At 48.5% G+C, this 23352-nt stretch overlaps 1 protein-coding gene and 1 long non-coding RNA gene across 2 annotated transcripts in view; one reads left to right on the forward strand and one right to left on the reverse strand.

Moving 5' to 3' along the window:
* Positions 1–13401, reverse strand: part of LOC112128594 (uncharacterized) — a 98922-nt gene extending 85521 nt beyond the window's left edge. The window contains exon 1 of the long non-coding RNA XR_002911094.3: positions 13260–13401. This is a non-coding gene — a long non-coding RNA (uncharacterized LOC112128594). The remainder of the gene's footprint in view (positions 1–13259) is intronic.
* Positions 13402–16040: 2639 nt separating this feature from the next.
* On the forward strand, positions 16041–22378 carry PDX1 (pancreatic and duodenal homeobox 1). The gene is made up of 2 exons (XM_002824122.6): positions 16041–16589; positions 20272–22378. Exons 1-2 carry the CDS (start codon positions 16184–16186, stop codon positions 20715–20717), a joined length of 852 nt encoding a protein of 283 aa, XP_002824168.1. The 5' UTR covers positions 16041–16183; the 3' UTR covers positions 20718–22378.
* The last annotated feature ends 974 nt before the right edge of the window (positions 22379–23352 follow it).

Here is a 23352-nt window from a genome sequence, read left to right on the forward strand (position 1 = left end):
CTTGAACTGCTGGGCTCCAGTGATCCTCCTGCCTCAACCTGGCTTCTACTCAGAACTCTTAAATGACTTTTCTGAGTCATAGCTAACAATCTGGAACCTGGAGCCCTACAGCCACATTTTTTCATACTGAAGCAGATGTACTGTTTTCCTACCAAATGACAGTCCTGTGAACTGTCCTTTACTGACTTTACAGAGTTACAGAGTCCCCTTTCTCCTTTCTTCCCCCTAGGTGAGTATATCCTCAAGAATTTACCCATCACTCTCTGTATTAGTCAGGGTTCTCTAGAGGAATAGAAATAATAGGATGGATAGATAGATAGATAGATAGACAGATAGATAGATAGATAGAAAGGGGAGTTTATTAGGGAGTATTAACTCACACGATCACAAGGTCCCACAATAGACCATCTGCAAGCTGAGAAGCAAGGAAACCAGTCCAAGTCCCAAAGCTGAAGAACTTGGAGTTTGATGTTTGAGGGCAGGAAGCATCCAGCATAGGAGAAAGATGTAGGCTAGGAGGCTAAGCCAGTCTAGTCATTTCAAATTTTTCTGCCTGCTTTATATCCTGGTCGTGCTGGCAGCTGATTAGATGGTGCCCACCTAGATTGAGGGTGAGTCTGCCTTTCCCAGCCCACTGACTCAAATGTTAATCTCCTTTGGCAACACCCTCACAGACACACCTAGGATCAATACTTTGCATCCTTCAGTCCAATCAAGTTGACACTCAGTATTAACCATCACACTCTCTTTTCTTTTTGCACTTAGTCTTTCAATAAGAGAATGAACACTTAGCTGTCTACATGCCCTGCCCTGTGTTCTCTCCCCCAGTCCGTCATTTCCAAATGTCCGTGAGCCTCTTGGATTTACACTGCTCACCTGCATTGCAAACTCAGCATATTCAAGGAGGACTAATCATGACCTTCCCCTGACAATTGGCCCCCTCTATCAACACTGCCTCTACTGTCCACATATCAGTCTCCCAGGCTAGCAACCTTGAGGCCACTTAAGTAATAAAAGAGCATGTGTTCTGGAGTCAGACAGATTCTGCGTAATATATGACTCAACTAGCTACTCATCAAATGACTTTGGCCAAGCTAATCAACCTTTCTGAACCTCTGCTTCTTCAATAGGAAAGTGGGGTTGATAGTCCCTAACTCAGAGGAATGCTATGGAATATCAGTGAGATCCTAAGGGCTGATGGCCCATAGCGGGGCCCAGCACAGTCAGCTATCAAGTAACACTGGTTCTCATCTCCTACATCTTTTCGTCTGCTTCCTATTCAACTGGTCGCCAAGTCCTTTAGTCTCTTCCTACTAAATCCTGGATTTTTCCCTTTTTCTCCATTTCCATGATGAGTCTAGGCTACATGTTTTCATACCTCAGCTATGCTAACAGCCTCTGAACTGGTCTAACTACCTTATTCTCTCATGTGCTGGTCAATATTTCATGTTGCCATATTCCTATTCCTAAAGCCATATTCCTATTCATAAAGCATTGCCTTCTCCTCTTAGACACACTCGATGTGCACAAGTTGGGTACTGATATGAATATTTCTAAGATGTGTGTACGTGTATGTGTGTGCTTCCTCACTCTCATTTTCTTGTAACTTACATGAAACAGAGCCTTTCTTGCTGCCTTCCAGCCCCTTAGTGTCCTCCTCGTAGCAGAGCACAGGGATTGGCAAGCAGTGAGCACTCAGCCAATGCCATCAGCCCTGGGATCGACATGCCTGTTCCTGGAAGACTGTTCAATTTACTGCAGTTTATTTTCTAGAAGATACAAAATTCATGATTTCATAGGATTCCAGAAAGTAGCAGTAGTCACAGGAAGAGAAAAGGCAGATTATTCCAGAGGGAAGTCTCCAGCCAGGCAGAACCCATGAGAGAAATTAATGTGATGAAGAACATGTGTGAAAGTTATAAAACCCTGCGAGGTAGTTGCCAGGAGATTGGGGGAAGGGAGAATGGGAACTGTGGTTTAACGAGTACAGAGTTTCGGTTTTACAAGAGGAAAAGAGTTCTGGAGACTGGTTACACAACAATGTGAACACACTTAATACCACTGAACTACACACTTAGAAATGGTTAGAATGATAAAGTTTGTTTTTTTAACCACATTAAATTTTTTAAAGTTGTTTAAAAAAAAACACCTCTCTGAGGAAAATCCTAAAGAAGCTGAAGGCTGGGGAATTAATGAAGCAGGAAGGAAAGCACTCCCAGATTATGGGGTGCACCCTTGCCACAGTGTTCCCATCATAGCCTACATTACCTCTGCCACAGAGACCAGCTTGTTGCATTTAAGTTTCCTCTCCAGTTGTCTGACTCTCTCACTAGATGAGATGTGTCTTTAAAGCAGAAGTGACCTGTTTACTGTGGCATCCCCTATCCTTAGCACAGAATAGGTGTTACATAAAGATTTGTCCAATGTGAATAAATGAAGAGTTTGGCATGGTGCTAGACATGTTCTTTTCAAAGTGCTTTTCACATATTAACTCATGGAGTACAGCTCTATGTGGAAGACATTTCTGTATTTGTTTTTTGAGACAAGGTCTTGTTCTGTCATCCAGGCTGGAATACAGTAGTACGATCACAGTTCATGGCAGCCTCCACCTCCTGGGCTCAAGGGATTCTCCTGCCTTAGCCTCCCAAGTAGCTAGGACCACAGGTGCACACCACTGAATCCAGCAAATTTTTTTTTTTTTTGGCAAATTTTTTTTTTCTTCTTTTTTTTTTATTTTGAGATGGAGTCTCGGTCTGTCACACAGGCTGGAGTGCAGTGGCGCGATCTCGGATCACTGCAACCTCTACCTCCCAGGTTCACACCATTCTCCTGCTTCAGCCTCCCGAGTAGCTGAGACTACAGGCACCTGCCGCCAGCCTGGCTAATTTTTGTATTTTTAGTAGAGATGGGGTTTCACCGTGTTAGTCAGGATGGTCTCGATCTCCTTACCTTATGATCCGCCTGCCTCGGCCTCTCAAAGTGCTGGGATTACAGGCGTAAGCCACCACGCCCAGCCAAATTTTTTTTTTTTTTAATAGAGGCAGAGGCCTTGCTATGTTGCCCAGGCTGGTCTTGAACTCTCAGGGTCAAGAGATCCTCCCACCTTTGCCTCCCAAGATGCTGGGATTACAGGCAAGAGCCTCGACACCCGGCTGGAAGACATTTCTTTATCCTCACTTTACAGAGGGGGAAACTGAAGCACAAAGAGGTCAGGAAACTTCTCCAAGGCCAAACAAAGTCTAACCACTTTGTTAAGGAAACTTCCCCAAGGCTACACAACTAATAAATGGTGATGCCGAGATTCAAGCCAGAACAGGCCAGCTTCAGAGACCATCCTTTTAACCACTTACCATGCTGACATTCAGCAGATGCGAAATTGGAAACACAGGTCAGCTAAAAGTCCAAAGTCAAACTGTAAGTGTATGATGAAGCCCTACCATACTCGCTGCTTTCAGGAAATAACTGGAACCTGGCCACAAGGGAGACAGACTGCCTCTGTGTGAGTAACGTGTTCACCAGCTTCCAGTCAGAGGCGGAAGGGCTACACTTTTGGGGCATCTAGAGTTTTTTTTACTGTGTGTGTATGTTCATGCATGTGTGTTGTGTGTTGTGTGTGGTATTTGAGGTGTGTGTGTTTTGTGTGGTGTGTGTAGTGTGTGTGTATGGTGTGTGTATGTGTGTGGTGTGTGTTTGGTGTGGTGTGTGGTGTGTGTTGTATATCCGTTGTGTGTGCTGTGTGTGTTTTGTGTGTGTGTTGTATGTGTGCTGTGTGTGGTGTGTGTGGTGTGTGCTGTGCTGTGTGTGTGTTGTGTGTGTGGTATCTGTGTGATGTGTGTGTGTTGTATGTGTATGGTGCATGTGTGGTGTCCTTTCTGTGGGGTATGTCTGTGTGTGTGTTTGCTTGTTTTCTTCCCACTACTAGAATCTAAGGCCCCTAGGGTAAAAATCATGTCTGATTCTCCTAAATCTCCAAAGCCTGGCAACAGTGCCTGGCACAGAGTAGTTATTTAGACAAGGGAGGAAGGAAAAAACAATCTTAAGCCAAACTACCATTTATGGCAACAGATCAATGTCACAGTTCAAAGCATCTGTAAGTCTATGAATTTCTAATTAATCTTAGAAGTATTATTTCATATCTTCCAAATTCACTATTTGACCTTCAGTATGTTTATTACCCTTGTGGAGCAGGTGATTACAGTAAGAAAACTGAGCGACAATTATCCAACATTTAAGTCCCCTGCGTACAGCACGAATATCCCCAATCCAATAAACAAACAATGATCCTTGTGAATATTTACAAGGGAGCGACTGTTATAAAGTTCCAGAGAGTGCACAGTAGCAGCAACCAAAAATTCACAAGTAGAGATGAAAAGTACAAGCTGGGCACAGACTGGTTCCAGGTGATAGACGGACTGTGGAAGGGAGGGTGGGGGTTATGAATTCCCCAGAATCTCATGCAGAATATTGTGTACTTAGACACGTGTGTGTTTTTCTGGAGAAATGATTCATAGCATTCATTATAACCTCAAAGGGCTACTTAACTAAAACAACGAAGTCATAACTGTGACTTCAGTACAGTTGGTCTTCCGTATCCGCAGGTTCTGCATTGGGGGGATCCAACCAATCACATTATTTTCAATCTGCGGTTGGTTGGATCCTAGGATGCGGAAGCAGAGGATACAGAGAGCCAAGCTGACGTTTTCAACCTGCGACTGCTCGGATTTTGGTGTTTTGGGGGAGTGCGACTGGGTCCTGGAACCAATCCCCAGGGGATATGGAGAGTCACCGGTACCTTGGCTCATCTGTTGGAAAAGAATGTGTTTCTGCAGGGCACCAAATGACGAAGAACTATAATGACTCCTTGCCGTAAACTGAAGGTGTGCTTCAAGGCTCCGTATGGATGGAGAGAGCAAGAGAAAGAGGATATAAAATTTGTGAAACACCTAGGAACTGGACAGATGTAAGAGTTTCATGCAAAATTTGGTGCTAAGGTGCTAGTTATTTCTATTGCTCTAATTACTGATTTTTTTAGAAGTTGAACAAAACTGATTCTTTTTGTGTATGTCTTTGTAGAAAAACGGAGTTTGAATTACATGAGAATGAGGAACAGGTCAGGCCATGTGGCTATCTAGTTTTCAAGACCTCTCCACTGCTCTTCACCCAACATACTGAAAAAAACTCTTGAAACACCATCAACTTTGTTAAATTATTTTTTCAGCTGAAATACACAGAAAACATCTCCATTTCTTTTCTCTCCTCATATCAAGCAATAATCAAAACCAAAATCCTAGACTATTATAAATAGTAGATGGCATAAGATCAGTTTTCTCTTAAAAAATGACCTGGGGCTTGTAGGGAAGAGGTTCATAAGGAAACACAGCAGGGGAAGAGGGGAAAATTCTAATGTTTCCCAGTACTTTTCCTTACTGAATTTCTCTAGCTACTATATTTAAATTTGGCTACCAGTCATATAAATACAAAAAGGTAAATAATGTCACTCCACTTTCTTGAGAAAAATCCCAATTCTGTGTAATTACAGGGCAGGAGACAGATTACACCAGGCTAGGGGTTAGAGCCTTTTGTTTGCCTTTTTGTTATCACCTGTCACAATTTGCTGGGAAGGTAAGAAAACACTGCTGTTTATCTGGATTCATGGCAATCTCTAACTTTTAGAAACTTCAAGGTTTGACTGTGACCATGTTGGCAGAGCCTAACAAATTGCTTTGCAAATGAAGTAGACAACACTGATTGATTGTGTTTTACAATACACCACTGGTAGAAAAAGAAAAAAAAATTTCTTCCCCTAAATTGAATTTTAGTTCCATGTATGCTTCTTTCTCAAGAAAAAACAATAGAAATTAGGTCAGTTTACATATATAGGCTGGCCATAAAATCTGGGAAACAAAGATAATAATATTTAATTTTGTATATGTGGAATATATTGTTGATATTATATATAGCTGCCTGTGCTGAATTTAAAGACACATCTATTAGGTGTTAATGTGAAACTGTTACTGGAAATGGGTCCCGATACAGCCCCGAGAGAGGGTTCTTGGATCTTGCGCAAGAAAGATTTCAGGGTGAGCCCGTAGAGTAAAGTGAAAGCAAGTTTATTAGAAAAGTAAAGGAATAAAACAATGGCTACTCCATAGACAGAGCAGCCCTGAGGGCTGCAGGTTGCCCATTTTTATGATTATTTCTTCATTATATGCTAACAAGGGGTGGATTATTCATGCCTCCCCTTTTTGGGTCATATAGAGTAACTTCCTAATGTTGTCATGGCATTTGTAAACTGTCATGGCGCTGGTGGGAGTGTAGCAGTGAGGATGACCAGAGGTCACTCCTGTCACCATCTTGGCTTTTGTGGGGTTTGGCCGGCTTCTTTCCTGCAACCTATTTTATCAGCAAGGTCTTTATAACCTGTATCTTGTGCCGACCTCCTATCTCATCCTGTGACTAAGAATGCCTTAACCTCTTGGGAATTCAGCCGAGGAGGTCTCAGCCTCATTTTACCCAGGCCCTATTGAAGATGGAGTTGCTGTGGTTCAAACACCTCTGACAAAATGATAGGATTTGTACTGAAAGCTCAGCATACAGTTGACAACCATGGGGGCAAATTGGAGCAGTAAAGACAAACTTCATCCTTAAAGCTTCTCAGCCTCTACTTTCCCTTCAATTATCTAAATGAATCGGGTCACAATAATTTCTTTGGTGGGTGTGTGCATAACGTAGTTAGTTGCTGTTGCATGCAGCCGCACTATAGGAGAGATGGCTCTCTTCAAAATAAAGCATATTTCATAGCTCTTGAACTGAATCATCACTACTTACATGCAAAGAAATAAGTGTGCAACACCCAAATCAAACCAGGCCCACTCCCTGCTGCTTTTTAGGTAGCTTGTTTAGTAGAGAGCTTTCCTGAGTCTCAAGACTCCAATGCAAATGATGAAGGCTATCAGGAGAGCACAGCATGGGGCAAGCGCTGATACAAGAAGGAAGATCAAGTTGACCAGATGATCCAGACATTTAATAAGAACTTCCCAATCAAAGTTTTCAGTATTCAAATAATTATACAACTGTTGACTTTTTTTTTTTTTTTTTTTTTTTTGAGCCAGGTTCTCACTCTATCACCCAGGCTGGAGTGCAGTGGCCGTGATCTTGGCTCACTACAACCTCCACCTTCCAGGTTCAAGCGATTCTCCTGCCTCAGCCTCCCCAGTAGCCGGGATTACAGGCGCATTCAACCAGGCTCAGCTAATTTTTGTATTTTTAGTAGAGATGGGGTTTCACCATGTTGGCCAGGCTGGTCTCAAACTCCTGACTTCAAGTGATCCACCCACCTCAGCCTCCCAAAGTGCTAGGATTACAGGTGTGAGCCACCATGCCCAGCCGACATTCTATTGAATAGAAAGAGGAAACTATGTATTAGGTTTCAAGACCTAATTCTTTCCCATGTTTTAAAATAACATGTCTAAGTGATTACAATTTTGTGTGGTTCCTACCTTAGGCACTTTCTCTAGGAACCTAATGCTGTTAGAAACATTTGGTGAAAAATAATTTACAATCCAGAAAGTTTTCCTGTTTCTAAGATAAGAAAGCCTGTTCTGCCATCCCAGCAGGCAAGGGTTGTTTAAGTTACTAGATAACAAAGTTGTTATTGATTCTAGTATTTTTACTCTTCCTGATTCCCTGCAGTGCAAAGGGAGTTTGTCAGACCAGGAGTGATTTTTATTAAAAAAAAAAAAGAGTAGTTGCTATTGTTGTAACTGGCCTCATTGTGACAGATGGGATCCTAGTGTTTTCTCGCTGCCCTTTACTCAGGAGCTAGGAGAACAGAAAGCAAATAACCAAGAAACCAACACACTCATAGTAATCTGGATTTCTCAGAGTTGAGCCACAGCACTTGGAAATCAAATATTGGCTCCTCCTGAACGCCCCTTTTAGCCTGTTGTTGTTAACCAGTTTAACATTCCCTTATCACATGCTCATGTGGGCAGAATTAAATGGAATTAGCTGCAAATTATATAAAATTCATTTACCTTTAAAGGAAGCTATTTGGTCATGTTCAGTGTAGACAGAGCATTGCATTAAGACACAAGTTAATGGTACTGCCTGGAGATGAATCAATTTGCTTTGGTTTTATTGCCTCCCTTTATTTGTTCTTATGTGGTAGCTACTGTGACTGGAAATGCTCAGCTCAGGTTCAGAGAGCCCATGTTGTAGCCACATTAACATCTCAAGGAGAGTCCCACTGTTTCTAAAGAGCTCAGTCCAAGTAAACACAGTAGCAAAGTAAGATCATGCTGATCCTCCCTTAATACTTAGTCACAAAGAATGGATGCTGAACAAGGTGGCTTATGCCTGTAATCCTAGCACTTTAGGAGGCCTAGGTGGGAGGATCGCTTGAGGCCAGGAGTTCAAGACCAGCCTGGACAACATAGCAAGACCTTGTCTTTACAAAAAAAAAAGAAAAAGAAAAAAGAAAAAGTTAGCCGGGCATGGTGGAGCATGCCTGTAGTCCCAGCTACTCCAAAGGCTGAGGAGAGAAGATTGTTTGAGCCCAGGAGGTTGAGGCTGTACTGAGGTAAGACTGTGCCACTGCACTCCAGCCTGGGTGACAGAGGGAAACCCTGTCTCAATTAAGAAGATAAATAAATTTTAAAATGGGTGATGTCTAAGAGAGAAAAGCAAACCTATGAAAATGTTGAGGATTGATAAGCATCTTCTCCATATAGGGGTTCAAATAACATCTATTGAACTTCTGCTTTCTGCACTGACTTAGGCATTTTTCCAAGATTTCTTCATTTCAACTTCACCACAACCTCATGATGCACAGCTATATTTTTATTTGAATGTGCGTGCTACATGTGTTCTTTAAGAGAGTATATACATCTCTATATAACAAATTATGCTTGAGGTGTCTATTGTTGTTCTGAATTTATAATGTTCAGAAGAATGACTGTGGCCAGGCGCAGTGGCTCACGTCTGTAATCTCAGCACTTTGGGAGGCCAAGGTGGATAGATCAAGAGATCAGGAGTTCAATACCAGCCTGGCCAACATAGTGAAACCCCATCTCTACTAAAAATACAAAAAAATTAGCCAGGCATGGTGGCATGTGCCTGTAGTCCCAGCTACTTGGGAGGCTGAGGCAGGAGAATTGCTTGAACCCGGGAGGTGGAGGTTGCAGTGAGCCGAGATTGCGCCACTGCACTCCAGCTTAGGCAACAGAGTGAGATTTTGTCTCAAAAAAAAAAAAAAAAAAAAGAATGACTGTGTACGTGTTTAAAATGCAGACTCCCCAGTCTCACTCACCCCCATATCGTTATTCAGAAGGTCTGGGGTTGGGCTCAGATATTTTCATTTTATAAGCATCCCAGTGATTCTTGATATACACAGTTCATGAGTCACACTTCCAGGAACACTTCCCTATAAATCCATGTTACTTCATTGATTAGTAAGAGTTTGTATTTTTCTGAGATTTTCCTAAAGGTAAATGTGTTGCAATATGTAACTGGAGAAAATATAAAAAATAAATATATTCAAATACTGTGTCTCTGTGCACAACAATACACTGCTAAGAGATATCTACCACAGGAAGAATTCCTAATTGGAAAATATGATAAAGTTGAGACCACAGTCAGTTAGCCTTTTACTTTAATCTTTGCAAGAGAGGCTGTGGACCTAGCCTACGCTGTCAAAAGAGAAGGCTTCACTTGTGCTGCTCTGAGTTTAGCATTGGCTTTCCCATCTTAACCCTATCGATTTCTAATTTTAACGTGGATTTGATTTGGGGGGACACACAGAGGAATCACTTTGACGGCAGTGTTCCTGCACCCTCACAAAGACAACCAGGGTTGACCATGACCCTTTTTCTGATGTGGAAAAAGCAGGAATGGGGCAGGATTTCAGCTCTGCTCTGGCCTAGAGACCAGAATGGCTCCCTTCCCTCCCTAGACATTTTAAGGCTTCCTCTGAGTTTATGATGACAGCTTCATCTCCAACCCACAAATGCAAGAACCACAGACAATGCTAGGGGAGTGGTCTCTGGCCAGAACACACTACTTAGATGCTGGGTTCCACACCTACTGGGCTAGCTAAGGCATTTTGAGTTGTGATTAGTTCACCCACTCAAGTCTTTATTTTGGCTTTCCTGGCTGTGAAAAAGAAGGCCCTGCCCCTTCTCCACACCTGTGGAGTCTCTCCGTGGTGTGCTGATGGCTGACATGAGAGTTCTCCAGCAATCCGCCTCCTCCAGCCCTTTTAAGCAGGACTGTACCTGGGGGCACATTCCCCTAAAACACTGAGTAATATGCCTACTAAGTACTTCCTCCCAGTGTTCCTGAATATACCTTTCCAGGTCTACCCATCTGGAAATATCTTTACACATTAGCTCATGGTGATAGTCTGCCATTCTTCTGGATGCAGTAATAGCCAATAGTTCAATGTTTATATGCACATTAAAAGCAATGCTGGGGGAGAAAGGAAGAGATGACCATTTATTGAATGCTTTCAAAGTGCCAAGAACATTAGATGTTTTGTCTCATTAAATCCTCACAAAAACAATAAAAAATATTTTTTGAGTACCTACTATATAGTAAGATAGTATAGTGTCACAGCCAACAGAATGGATTTTAAGGCCACATCAGGGCCAGGTGTGGTGGCTCATGACTGTAATCCCAGCACTTTGGAAGGCCGAGGTGGGCAGATAACTTGAAGTCAGGACTTCGAGACCAGCCTGGCCAACAGGCAAAACCCTGTCTCTACTAACAATACAAAAATTAGCCGGGCATGGTGGTGCGTCCTTGTAATCCCAGCTACTAGAGAGGCTAAGGCAGGAGAATCGCTTGAACCCCAGAGGCAGAAGTTGCAGGCAGAAGTTGCAGTGAGCCAAGATCGTGCCACTGCACTCCAGCCTAGGCAACAGAGCAAGACTCAGTCTCAAAAAAAAAAAAAAAAAAAAGACCAGGCATGGTGGCTCATGCCTGTAATCCCAGTACTTTGGGAGGCCAAGGTGGGCAGATCGTCTGAAGTCAGGAGTTCGAGACCAGCCTGACCAACATGGTGAAACCCGTCTCTACTAAAAATACAAAATTAGCCAGGCATGGTGGCACATGTCTGTAATCCCAGCTACTTGGGAGGCTGAGGCTGGAGAAAGGCTTGAACCCAGGAGGTGGAAGTTGCAGTGAGCCGAGATCACGCCATTGCACTCCGGCCTGGGTGACAGAGCAAAACTCTATCTGGAAAAAAAAAAAAAGCCACACCATCTCTGCTTGGATCTAGGCTCTGCCACTTACTAGCTATATAATTCTAGGCAAGTAACTTACCATCACTGGGCCTCAATTTCCTCCACTGGAAAATGAGATAACAGTAATTGGCTCATGGGGTTAACATTGGAAAATATTTGAACAACGCCTGGCTCCATGCATTAGGATTACTATGTGCAACGGGGCCAGCTTATGGGACAGTGCTAGTATTTCCATTTTACAAATAAGGGCAGGGAAGCTTAGTGAAGTCATGTAACTTGGCAAGGGACACACAGCTTGTGCAGGGCAGAGCCTGATATGGAGGACAGGCGTATGCAGCTCCTGACCTTTCTATGGCCCACCAAAGCCAGAGCATATTTCTACCAATGAGTTTTGGTCACTCAAAGAGTGTGCAGGCAGGTGCACGGTGAGAGATCTACAGGCGTTTGATCAGTACGTGTTACCGAAAATCTGGGTCCTTCAAACCATAAACCATGTGAAATGTAGGATGGTTGAGGAAGGAGGCTGGAGGGTAGTGTGGGTCAAGCCTTCTTTAGGCTGCAGCAGGAACCCGGAGGTAAGGAGAGGCTCCTAGGAGAACAAAGGATTAGTCATAGGAAATGGTGATGGGAGGAGGAGGTGGAAGGCAAAGAAAAGGAACTGTGTGGAAGCAAGGAGCTGGTTACCTAGGACTAAGCTCAGAAGGGAAGCAGCAAGGATTTCTGGAGACTGCACATCTGGAAGGTAGAACCAGAGATGAGACAACCAAAGGGGTGAGTCCAGAGCTGTAGGGGGTGAGCCACCGGGAACACCAGGAGTGGGGAGCAACAGCTGACCTCAGATCCTTTGGAGCCTCAACGTCCTTTCATACTTTTCCTTTCATCAGCAGAGTGAACTGAGGACCACGGAAGGATTAAACCAAAAGTGGAAAGAGCTCGTGTCTGGGGGCCCCACTCTCAGGGAGGAAGCGTTGAGCAGTGGCTGGAGGAAGCAGCAGACAGTTCTGGGGCACATGGAGCCCCCCTCCTGCCCCTCTACTCCTCTTACACCAGAGAGAGCTAACAAGGTAGGGAATAAGACAATTACCCAATTCAATTCGGTTTTTAAGCTGCTTTTATCTTTACAGTTCAGGGAGCACTGAATCATCTGGAAAATAATTTCAGCTCTCTGATTATTTTCACTAGATTGCTTAGCCCTAGGAATATTGGAAAACACTTCATTCAAAGTCTGAGGTCCTTTCCTCTCTCCAATTCCCACAACCCAAGCTGGGTTTCCCTGGCCCCTCTCAGACCTGGATACCAAATTCTGGGTATTTATATATATATATATATTTTTTTTTTTTTTAATTTTTTGAGACGGAGTCTTGCTCTGTCGCCCAGGCTGGAGGGGCAGTGGCGCGATCTCGGATCACTGCAAGCTCCGCCTCCCGGGTTCACGCCATTCTCCTTCCTCAGCCTCCCGAGTAGCTGGAACTACAGGCGCACGCCACCACGCCCGGCTAAATTTTTTTGTAGTTTTAGTAGAGACGGGGTTTCATCATGTTAGCCGGGATGGTCTCGATCTCCTGACCTCATGATCCGTCTGTCTCGGCCTCCCAAAGTGCTGGGATTACAGGCGTGAGCCGCCGCGCTCGGCCAATTCTGGGTATTTATAAACCAGCAGGAGGGAAACATTGATTCGACTTAGGAGAACGAAAACCTGCCTGCATTAGTGCTCATTGAAGGAAATGCTAATGAAGAAGAGTGCAATCAATTATAGAAGTATTCTCATTCCACACATCACATAGTTTGCTTTACAGAATTTTCCAACTCAAGAAATAATTTTTATTTTCAACAGAGATTTAATTATAAAATGAATATAAATTCAATGTGCATTAATGATGTATACCTTGGAGTTAAGTGGGATTCATCTGTTTTTTTCATTTATAATGGGATGCAATGGCTTAAAAATCTTATCACCAAGCCAAATTCAGCCCTTAGCATGCCTCTGAAACCACCGAGGAAGACTTAGCCACTTACCAAGAACAGGGTAACCTGTGTTCTCCCGGGTGCAAACCGCGTCTCTGTGAAGGGAAAGGGGGAAGAGGGCCGGCAAGGACCTCCAGTATCAGCGAGGACTATCAGGACGTCCTGCTAATAAACGACTTTTTCACTGTCCACACTTTAATTGGTTTACAGCCTTTTTTGTTTATTTATCCATAAGAGCTGCTGTTAAATGGCTCGGGAAGGTGCTCGCCTAATGGCTCGGTATCGCTGCCGGGCCTGTTGTGGGCGAGGCGGCTTGGAGGGGGCGCAGGCGTCAGCGGGGATTCAGAGCGGAAACGCATTTCGCCTGTAATGGACTCGGCGATTTTACGATACCAGGAGCTAGATCCACGGGGAAGTACAACACACGACCTTACTCAGCGGAGGGTTCCGCTTGATGCGTTTTTTATACGGCTGTACGTGATAAAATTCCAGATAACTTTGTCTCATCTAATAATAATAATAATAATAACAATAATAAATGGCTGTTTGACCTTTGCTCCCTGGGTCCCTTCTATAGGTCGCAGGCAGCAGAAAATGCTAATTGTGAAAGTGAGAACGCGCCTCCATGGAATACCCCCGGCGCTCCCCGCCTCCTCCCCCACAGCCGCGGGTACCCGAGTTTTTGCCGGCGACCGCAACCGGCGGATTTGCTTTCTGCTGAGAGCCTCTTTTCTTTCTGCAGGGCCGAGCAAAAATATTAAATGGAAGCAAATGAAGCATCGAAATGGGGACCAATTTACAGAAATGTGCAATTAGTTGAGAAGTGCAAAGTAAACACTCCGGGGGTGGCAGGCCAGGCAGGGAGCAGGGGAGGGAGAGTGGAGCGCAGACTGAGTCCAGAGTGGGTGTAGGGGTGCCCAGGGAGGAGGCGAAGGGGGAGGAAAAGGAGGGGGAGGGGAAAAGTGGCCGATCTTTGTCCTGAGCGGAGCTTGCCGTCCGCTCATAACCGCGTCGCCAAGTCAACCCGCGGCGACTCGGCAGATTATCTCCAAGGGTCAACACGCCGCGGCCAGGCAACCCCCTCCAGCCTGCCCTCCTGATCGATGTGGTCACTCGCGGCCAGGGTGATAGGGTAGAGTTCTCCGCGGCTGCAGACAATGGACTCATTGACGCGGGCGCACAGAGATTAGGTGCGCGGGCCCCACGGCCTTTCACTCTCTGCCCCCACCAAGACTGCAGGTGGCACTTTTCCCTGAAGAAATCACCGAAACTCTCCCCGCCCGCCGCCGTGCTTCCCTTGGCCTGTCTTCGGTGACAGCAAGGGCATCTACAAGCCAGGGAGCCACACATCAGAGCCGCACACGTGAGGCCACAGGCCAGGAAGCCACACACGTGAGTTCTCACACATCGAAGCAAATGCTGAGACTATACCAGCCTCCCGCAAGAGAAGGAATCTGCAGAGAAGTCCACATTCCCGACTGGCTTTTTTGTCTTTTAATAAAAATAAAGAGTCCTCAGAATAGAGCACTCAATCCGCACTTAAAACACAAATATTTCCAGTAAGAAGAAAGACATACATTAAGATTTACTCTCAAAGGTCTGGATGTTGGTGCGTTGTTAAGGAAAGGCGGTGCAGTGATTTTTCTCTTGCTTGGTTCTTTGTGGTTCAAGCTCTCTCTTGCTGAGACGTTTCTGCAAAGCTGTCTAGTTTTTCTAAAACCCTCGGTGGCGTTTCGAGAAACGTCCTCATTTCGGGAATATCCAGTCAGAGGCTGGTCAGGCCGCCAGGCCTAGAAAAAGTGGCCCTGTTTAAGTCAGGACCCCAGAATGCCCAGAAGTTACTGAATGGTTTGAAGCCAAGCACAGATGTTATCATGGAAAATGCAGCGTTTTTATTTCTTTTTCTAAATATGTAACTCGTCCTCCACTTCCCCCTCTCCCGCTCGCCTTATTTCAATTGCAAGCAGAAGAGAGTGAGTGTTCTCCGCCGGCAAACTCCGCCAGGGTCCCGGCCCGTAGAGAGTCGTCAAGGGTCTGGAACCCGCGTGCCAACACCTGCCCCTGCCTCGCAGCCCCAAGAGGAAGGCCGCGTCTTTCTCCCTCGCTGTATTGGGAAACTACATTCCGGGTTGGCCAAATGGGCCCCAATTTTCCAAAACCAAAATTTTTAATACCCTTCAATTTTAAAAAAAAGAACTTTAAAAAGTCTCTGTGAATGCTTCAGAAGTTACCGTTTACACCCCAGAAGTACTTGCAGCACATCCACAAGTAAAAACACACAACGAATGCCAGAGTTTTGTGTGTTTTTTAACAGACATCTTTGTGGCTGTGAACAAACTTCGTAAATAAAATAGACTCAAATGCTTCTGACCTAGAAGCTGGGCCTGCAAACTTTTTTTTTTTATCGTATTCCCCAACAGTTAAACAAAAAATTAAAACCTCCATGTCTCCTTGTAAACTACATCAATTAACAAACACACTATGTCCATTTTCAAATATAATAGAAAAAATATAGGAAAATAGAAAATAGAAAAATATAGGAAAATAGAAACGTTTAAGCCACGGTGAAAATGTTTCTATAAATGAGTGGTCCTAATGTTTTCGTGAGCGCCCACTTTGGAGAGCACCGCCAGCTGCCCGTTCAAGGGTGTGCAGCAAACTCAGCTGAGAGAGAAAATTGGAACGAAAGCAGGTGCTCGCGGGTACCTGGGCCTCGCCTCTTAGTGCGGTCAGCCAGGCCAATCACGGCCACCGGCCGAACCACGTGGGGCCCCGCGGAGCCTATGGCGCGGCGGCCGGCCCGCCGGTCCGTGCTGGCTGTGGGTTCCCTCTGAGATCGGTGCGGAGCTGTCAAAGCGAGCAGGGGTGGCGCCGGGAGTGGGAACGCCGCACAGTGCCAAGCAAGTCCCCGGCTCCAGCTCCCGACTCCCGGCTCCCGGCTCCCGGCTCCCGGTGCCCAATCCCGGGCCGCAGCCATGAACGGCGAGGAGCAGTACTACGCGGCCACGCAGCTTTACAAGGACCCATGCGCGTTCCAGCGAGGCCCCGCGCCGGAGTTCAGCTCAAGCCCCCCTGCGTGCCTGTACATGGGCCGCCAGCCCCCGCCGCCGCCGCCGCACCCGTTCCCTGGCGCCCTGGGCGCGCTGGAGCAGGGCAGCCCCCCGGACATCTCCCCGTACGAGGTGCCCCCCCTCGCCGACGACCCCGCGGTGGCGCACCTTCACCACCACCTCCCGGCTCAGCTCGCGCTCCCCCACCCGCCCGCCGGGCCCTTCCCGGAGGGAGCCGAGCCGGGTGTCCTGGATGAGCCCAACCGCGTCCAGCTGCCTTTCCCATGGATGAAGTCTACCAAAGCTCACGCGTGGAAAGGCCAGTGGGCAGGTAAGCCTGGCTCCCCACCCCTTTCTCCTTTCCGGTTCTCACCCGGCCGCCTTACCTCCAAGCGCTCCCAGGAGCCTTCTCTCTGTTCCCGGCACCTTGGATTATCCCGGGTCGGACTAAACTACATCAGGGAGCTACCGAGGCCATCCCTCACAGCAGTGCTTCTCTGGTCCAGTTTGAAGCATCTTTCCCACCCAGCTCTCCTGGGAGCGTAAACTCCTTCCTTCCCTATTCGCTGAGCCCATCTTCGCCCCAGTAGTCCGCGCTCCCAGCGCCATCCTTAGAGAGCCGAGGCTGAGTTCTGCTCAGGGCTTCGGACACTACAGATCCTCCTCGAGCAGGGGATCCGGGAACCCAGGACTCCTTGGTAGTGCACATCGAGGAAGCCGAGTAGGGACAAGGGTGCCTCGGACCCAGGCCCCAGATCGTCTTCGGAGCCCCGGAGCCCCTCACTTCCCGCGCTTCGTTAAGGAAGGGCAGGCATCTAGGGGCGCCAGGTAGGTGCAGAAAGGCAGGGAGGGAAAGGAAATTGCACCCAACCCCGCAGTGTCCGGCTGCCCTGGTTGGGGAAATAGGATAGGAGTAAAGAGGAAGGGGCTAGGGCAAGGCGGGGGCTCACCCCGAGGCTGAAGGCCGGCCTCTCAACTTCAGAGCCTGGCAGCTAGGAGAGCAATCTGAGAAGCGAATTCGTTTTTCACCAACCGAAAGCAATTGAAGCTGTCTCCCCCGCACCGCTTCCCAGGAAGTAATTTTTCAGGAGATGGGCGCTCCCTGCCTAGCTGGTGGGGAGACGAGAGGCCTGGTTCCTGCGGCCCTCCGCGCCGGCAGAGAACAGAAGGTCTTTCCCGGAGCCGGGAGCCGGAGGCACGGAGTAGCCCCCGGGTCCTTCGCGGCCTCGCGCGAGCGGCGAGTTCCGGCGAGGCCTGTGTCGTCGCCGCTACTCACTGTCATCGCTGCCGTGCCTCAGCCACTTCTGGTCACACCTGCACCGCAAATAGTTGCCTTTTCCTTTCAACTGGCAGCCGGGAGTAGGGGGAAACAGCTCGAGCCGGCGTCCTCCGGCCCACCCCGAAAATCCTCGGCGCCCATCTGCGGGATCTGGCCAGCCCTGCCTGACACTGACCCCAGATGCAGCCAGGAGGGGCTTTGTGCGGGAGAGGGAGGGGGACCCCAGCTCGCCTGGGGTCCACGGGACTCTCTTTTTCCTAGTTCACTTTCTTGCTAAGGCGAAGGTCCTGAGGCAGGACGAGGGCTGAACTGCGCTGCAATCGTCCCTACCTCCAGCGAAACCCAGTTGACAGGGGCGCCAGAAGCTGCCGCGGCGCCTCTGCGAACTTATCCAGTTCGCGCGGCCCGGGCCAAAGGCCTTGAAGTCTCCGGAAATGCGGGGTTCTTAGGAGGCGGGAAGACAGTCCCTCGAACAAAGTGGGGGGCTCCCCGTCCTCACCCAGTTTTCTTCCAGGGCTGCCTCCCCTCCAGGCCTCTCTTCTGGCCTCCTAGGCCCTCGGAGCTCCTGCTTTGCCACCCTGGGCCTTCCTCAGGAAATGGGCGACATCAGGGTCCCGAAAGAGGATTTGTGAGGTGGAGTAACTTCCCTATCCCAACCCAAGCGGTGATACCTCTGCTCTGGAAGACTTGGGCTTAGGCTGACCCAAGAAGCCAGAAAGTAAAACCAGAAGGCAAATCAGCAGCCTTGGCGTGGGTTCGGGGACCCAAGGAGGGCGACACTCTCGGGCTCGAGTTGGCCCCAGGCCTTTGCTGGCGCCCTCTAACCCGCTGCATGCTCGACTCTCGGGAAAGGAGACCACCTCCCCTCTCTTCCCCTGGAAGCCGTCTGTGGGGCCGGCTGCTATCCCCGCGTTCCTCTAGGGGAAACTTCGATGGGGCCGAAATTCAAAAATTGCAAACTCACCTGCCCCTGGGAAGAGCTAAGTGACAAAAGGGCTCTCACTGGCAGTACGAATCTGAATGCTAATGACAACAGAGGTTTTGAAAAACATTGACCCCCAAATGCTTCAGCAGCGCTGTCCAGCTGGCACCTAAACTGCCTCACCCTGCGCCTTGGGGAAGGGCCCAGGCTCGGCGCCCTTGACTTTTTCCCACCATCCTCAACCTCCATCCCTGCCGCGTCGCGCTGGGCACAGGTCCCCCGGGAATAGTGCACCCCAGGCAGTCTCTCCCTGAGCAGTCTCTCGCAGGGACTTCACGAAGCCCGCAGCCTAAGGCAGGAACCCAGAGACATGTGGGTTTAATGTAAGAACTTTGGAGAGCCTTTCAAAATGTTTATTGAAGGTCCGTCTGGCTTCTCTCCCAGGCGTGGGATGCCAGGTAGATTCGGGGATGCCCCCAGGGAGTAGAACTCTCCCTGGACTAGGGTCTGAGCCTCTGCTTTAGCTTCTGGCCCCTTTTCTCGACCTGGGGGGAAACCCAGTAGGGTTCCATCGCGAAATTAACCCCGCCCCCAACACACACACTCGCCTTTCAATTCCTTAAGGCTTAGCCAACATTCACAGGAGAAATGTCCCCTTGCCTTTGCTCTAAGACAAGCCTCTCCCCGGAACTTTGGTGGAACCTCCCGCGCCAGCGTCCACAGCCTGGGTGCAGTCAGTATTTTCCACAGAAAAGAAAAGACTGGGACCTGGCTGAGCGAAGCGGCAAACAGTGAATGTGGGTCTCCAACTTCCTGGGCCAGGGCGTCCTGTTGCATCTTGGAGACACGAGAGGCTTGTTTCTGCACCACTACCCTCTCCTCCGTGGGGCTGTCGGTTCTGCAGCTGGGCTAGGGCCGCTGTGTCTCCCCTCAACACCTCTGAGGGCATTTGGGATCCAGGGCATAGAGTCTGGAGCTGCCAGAGTTCTGCTCTGGACAACGTGACCGCCAGAACAATATTCCTTCACTTCGCGGGCAGAAGTCCGGCTGAAGTTAAAACAATTATGGAGAATTTGCTGGCTCTCAGGTTGGGACTAATTACGATATAACTATAGAGAGAGGAAATACGTGGTCAGATATAACAAAATGTGTCACAGTCTCCATTAGCACAAAGATTTTCAAACTGCAGGTTGCACCCATTCGCAGGTCATAAAATCTGCAGGTTGAGATTAGTATTTTTTAAACGAAATAGCAGATAATGGAGAAAAAAGTAGATAACATCATACGTGGTAAACGTTTGTTTTATGTCCTTAAGATTTGTCAGTATAACTGACCTACAGTGTCCGTGTGTGAACACAACGATCCGAAACGTATTTCTCACATTTGTGGGTCACCATCAGGAGGTTTTTTAAAGCCCTGGATTAAAGGCGTTTTATTGCTTTTGTAGGATCCAGCCGGTTTAACTATCTATTACATATATTTAAATCAACATCAGTCAGTTGATTAACACCGATTAAATGAGCGCATTCAAAGACCACTCATTGGCAGAGCCAAGCTTAGGCTCATGGCGAGAGCCGACCCGAGTTTGGTCTCCAATAAAAAGGCTTCCTTTACTAGGAAGGGCTTGAGTTACTAGGGAAGGGCTTCGCGCGCCTACACTAGGCGCTGAAATGGGATGTTGGGGCTTGGTGGCTCTGGCGGGAGCAACTGGTAGGGCTAGGGCTCCCTGGTCCCCCTTGAAGGGGTTGGGCTGCGTGGGTGGGGGCTATGCGGGGCTCCGGCGGCCACACTCACGCCCTGTGTCGCCCGCAGGCGGCGCCTACGCGGCGGAGCCGGAGGAGAACAAGCGGACGCGCACGGCCTACACGCGCGCACAGCTGCTAGAGCTGGAGAAGGAGTTCCTATTCAACAAGTACATCTCACGGCCGCGCCGGGTGGAGCTGGCTGTCATGTTGAACTTGACCGAGAGACACATCAAAATCTGGTTCCAAAACCGCCGCATGAAGTGGAAAAAGGAGGAGGACAAGAAGCGCGGCGGCGGGACAGCGGTCGGGGGTGGCGGGGTCGCGGAGCCTGAGCAGGACTGCGCGGTGACCTCCGGCGAGGAGCTTCTGGCGCTGCCGCCGCCGCCGCCCCCCGGAGGTGCTGTGCCGCCCGCTGCCCCCGTTGCCGCCCGAGAGGGCCGCCTGCCGCCTGGCCTTAGCGCGTCGCCACAGCCCTCCAGCATCGCGCCTCGGCGGCCGCAGGAACCACGGTGAGAGGCAGGAGCTGCTCCTGGCTGAGCGGCTTCAACCACTCGCCGAGGAGGAGCAGAGGGCCTAGGAGGACCCCGGGCGTGGACCACCCGCCCTGGCAGTTGAATGGGGCGGCAATTGCGGGGCCCACCTTAGACCGAAGGGGAAAACCCGCTCTCTGTCAGGCGCATGTGCCAGTTGGGGCCCCGCGGGTAGATGCTGGCAGGCCTTCCGGAAGAAAAAGAGCCATTGGTTTCTGTAGTATTGGGGCCCTCACTTAGTGATACTGCATTGGCGTTGTTTGTGGCTGTTGCGCACATCCCTGCCCCCTGCCCGCCTACGGCACTCCACCCTGGGACCTGTTTAGAGAAGCCGACTCTTCAAAGACAATGGAAACTGTACCATACACATTGGAAGGCTCACTAACACACAGCGGGGAAGCTGGGCCGAGTGCCTTAATCTGCCCATAAAGCCATTCTTACTCGGGCGACCCCTTTAAGTTTAGAAATAATTGAAAGGAAATGTTTGAGTTTTCAAAGATCCGGTGAAATTGATGCCAGTGGAATACAGTGAGTCCTCCTCTTCCTCCTCCTCCTCCTCTTCCCCCTACCCTTCCTCCTCCTCCTCTTCTTTTCCCTCCTCTTCCTCTTCCTCCTGCTCTCCTTTCCTCCCCCTCCTCTTCCTCCTCCTCCTCTTCCCCTTCCTCTCCCTTCTCCTCTTCTTCTCCCTCCTGTTCCTCTTCCTCCTCTTCCTCCTGCTCTCCTTTCCTCCCCCTCCTCTTCCTCCTCCTCCTCCCCTTCCTCTCCCTTCTCCTCTTCTTCTCCCTCCTCTTCCTCTTCCTCCTCTTCCTCCTGCTCTCCTTTCCTCCCCCTCCTCTTGCTCCTCTTCTTCCCCTTCCTCTTTCTCCTCCTCCTCTTCTTCTTCTCCCTCCTCTTCCTCTTCCTCCTGCTCTCCTTTCCTCCCCCTCTTCTTCCTCCTCCTCCTCTTCTTCCCCTTCCTCTCCCTTCTCCTCTTCTTATCCCTCCTCTTCCTCTTCTCTAGCTGCACACTTCACTACTGCACATCTTATAACTTGCACCCCTTTCTTCTGAGGAAGAGAACATCTTGCAAGGCAGGGCGAGCAGCGGCAGGGCTGGCTTAGGAGCATTGCAAGAGTCCCTGTGCCCCAGTTCCACACTGCTGGCAGGGAAGGCAAGGGGGGACAGGCCTGGATCTGGGGGTGAGGGAGAAAGATGGACCCCTGGGTGACCACTAAACCAAAGATATTCGGAACTTTCTATTTAGGATGTGGATGTAATTCCTGTTCTGAGGTAGAGGCTGTGCTGAAGACAAGCACAGTGGCCTGGTGCGCCTTGGAAACCAACAACTATTCACGAGCCAGTATGACCTTCACGTCTTTAGAAATTATGAAAACGTATGTGATTGGAGGGTTTGGAAAACCAGTTATCTTATTTAACATTTTAAAAATTACCTAACAGTTATTTACTAACAGGTCTGTGCATCCCAGGTCTGTCTTCTTTTCAAGGTCTGGGCCTTGTGCTCAGGTTATGTTTGTGGGAAATGCTTAATAAATACGGATAATATGGGAAGAGATGAAAACTGATTCTCCTCACTTTGTTTCAAACCTTTCTGGCAGTGGGATGATTCGAATTCACTTTTAAAATTAAATTAGCATGTTTTGTTTTGTTTTGTTTTTGTTTGAGAGGGTCTCATTCTGTCGTTCCCGGGTTCCTCTTTTTTTCAGGGATTCTCCTACCTCAGCCTCCTGAGTAGCTGGGACTACAGGCTCACACCACCATGCCCGGCTAATTTTTGTACTTTTAGTAGAGACAGGGTTTTGCCATGATGGCCAGGCTGATCAGCGTCTATTTTTTTCGGTACTAATCAGGGAAAATCAGGTAATTAAGAAATAGTGCACTTGAGTTTCAGTTGGAGCACCCTGTGAGGGGATGAATATCCAGTTTTGTTTTATTTTTAATTTAAGAATATCTTCTCAAGATGGCTTTCTCAGATAATAGAGACTAGAGGGTGGGAGACAGCTCGGAGTACTGCTGGCTAATACTGCATCCTGGCAGAACCAAGCGCCGCCCACCTGACGCCTCAGTGCTGCGGGTGGTGAAACCCGCCGCTGGCTCCCACCATGGTCAGGTCTCCTCTTTCCTCCCAAAGCTGAGGACGCAGGCGAGGCCGTTTTCCGTGACCCTTCCAAAAGAAGCGTTGTTTTGGATGAGTCTCTGTCCCCGGAGGCCGAGGGCCAAAAGTGTCTTCTGTTAGAGGCAAAGATGCCCGGATTTAGAGGGCTTCCAACCCCTAGGACCACTGTGCTCTTCCCTGCAGGAAGCTCTCAGATGGGCGCCTTAGCCCGGTGGTGCACCTGACGGCCCTCTCCGGCGCTCCCTGTGTTCAGTACCAGTACCTCACTCCCAGGAGTCGCTGCTTTTCTTTTACTTTTTGCAAAGATAGACGCTGTTTGTTGTTGCCGTTTTGTTTTGTTTTATTGGAGAGAGATATCGAGTCCCTCGGGATAAAGTTAAGTCCCTTGGATCAGAAAGCGGAACTTGCGCATCCTTGAGAGTGCTCTTTCCTGGCGGTTCTCCACACCCGCCTGGGCTTCAGGGTGGGGCAAATCTGCGCTCGCATCCCTGGTCCCTCAAATATT

This window comes from Pongo abelii, chromosome 14 (genome assembly GCF_028885655.2).
Source record: "Pongo abelii isolate AG06213 chromosome 14, NHGRI_mPonAbe1-v2.0_pri, whole genome shotgun sequence".
Classification (NCBI taxonomy): Eukaryota; Metazoa; Chordata; class Mammalia; order Primates; family Hominidae; genus Pongo; species Pongo abelii.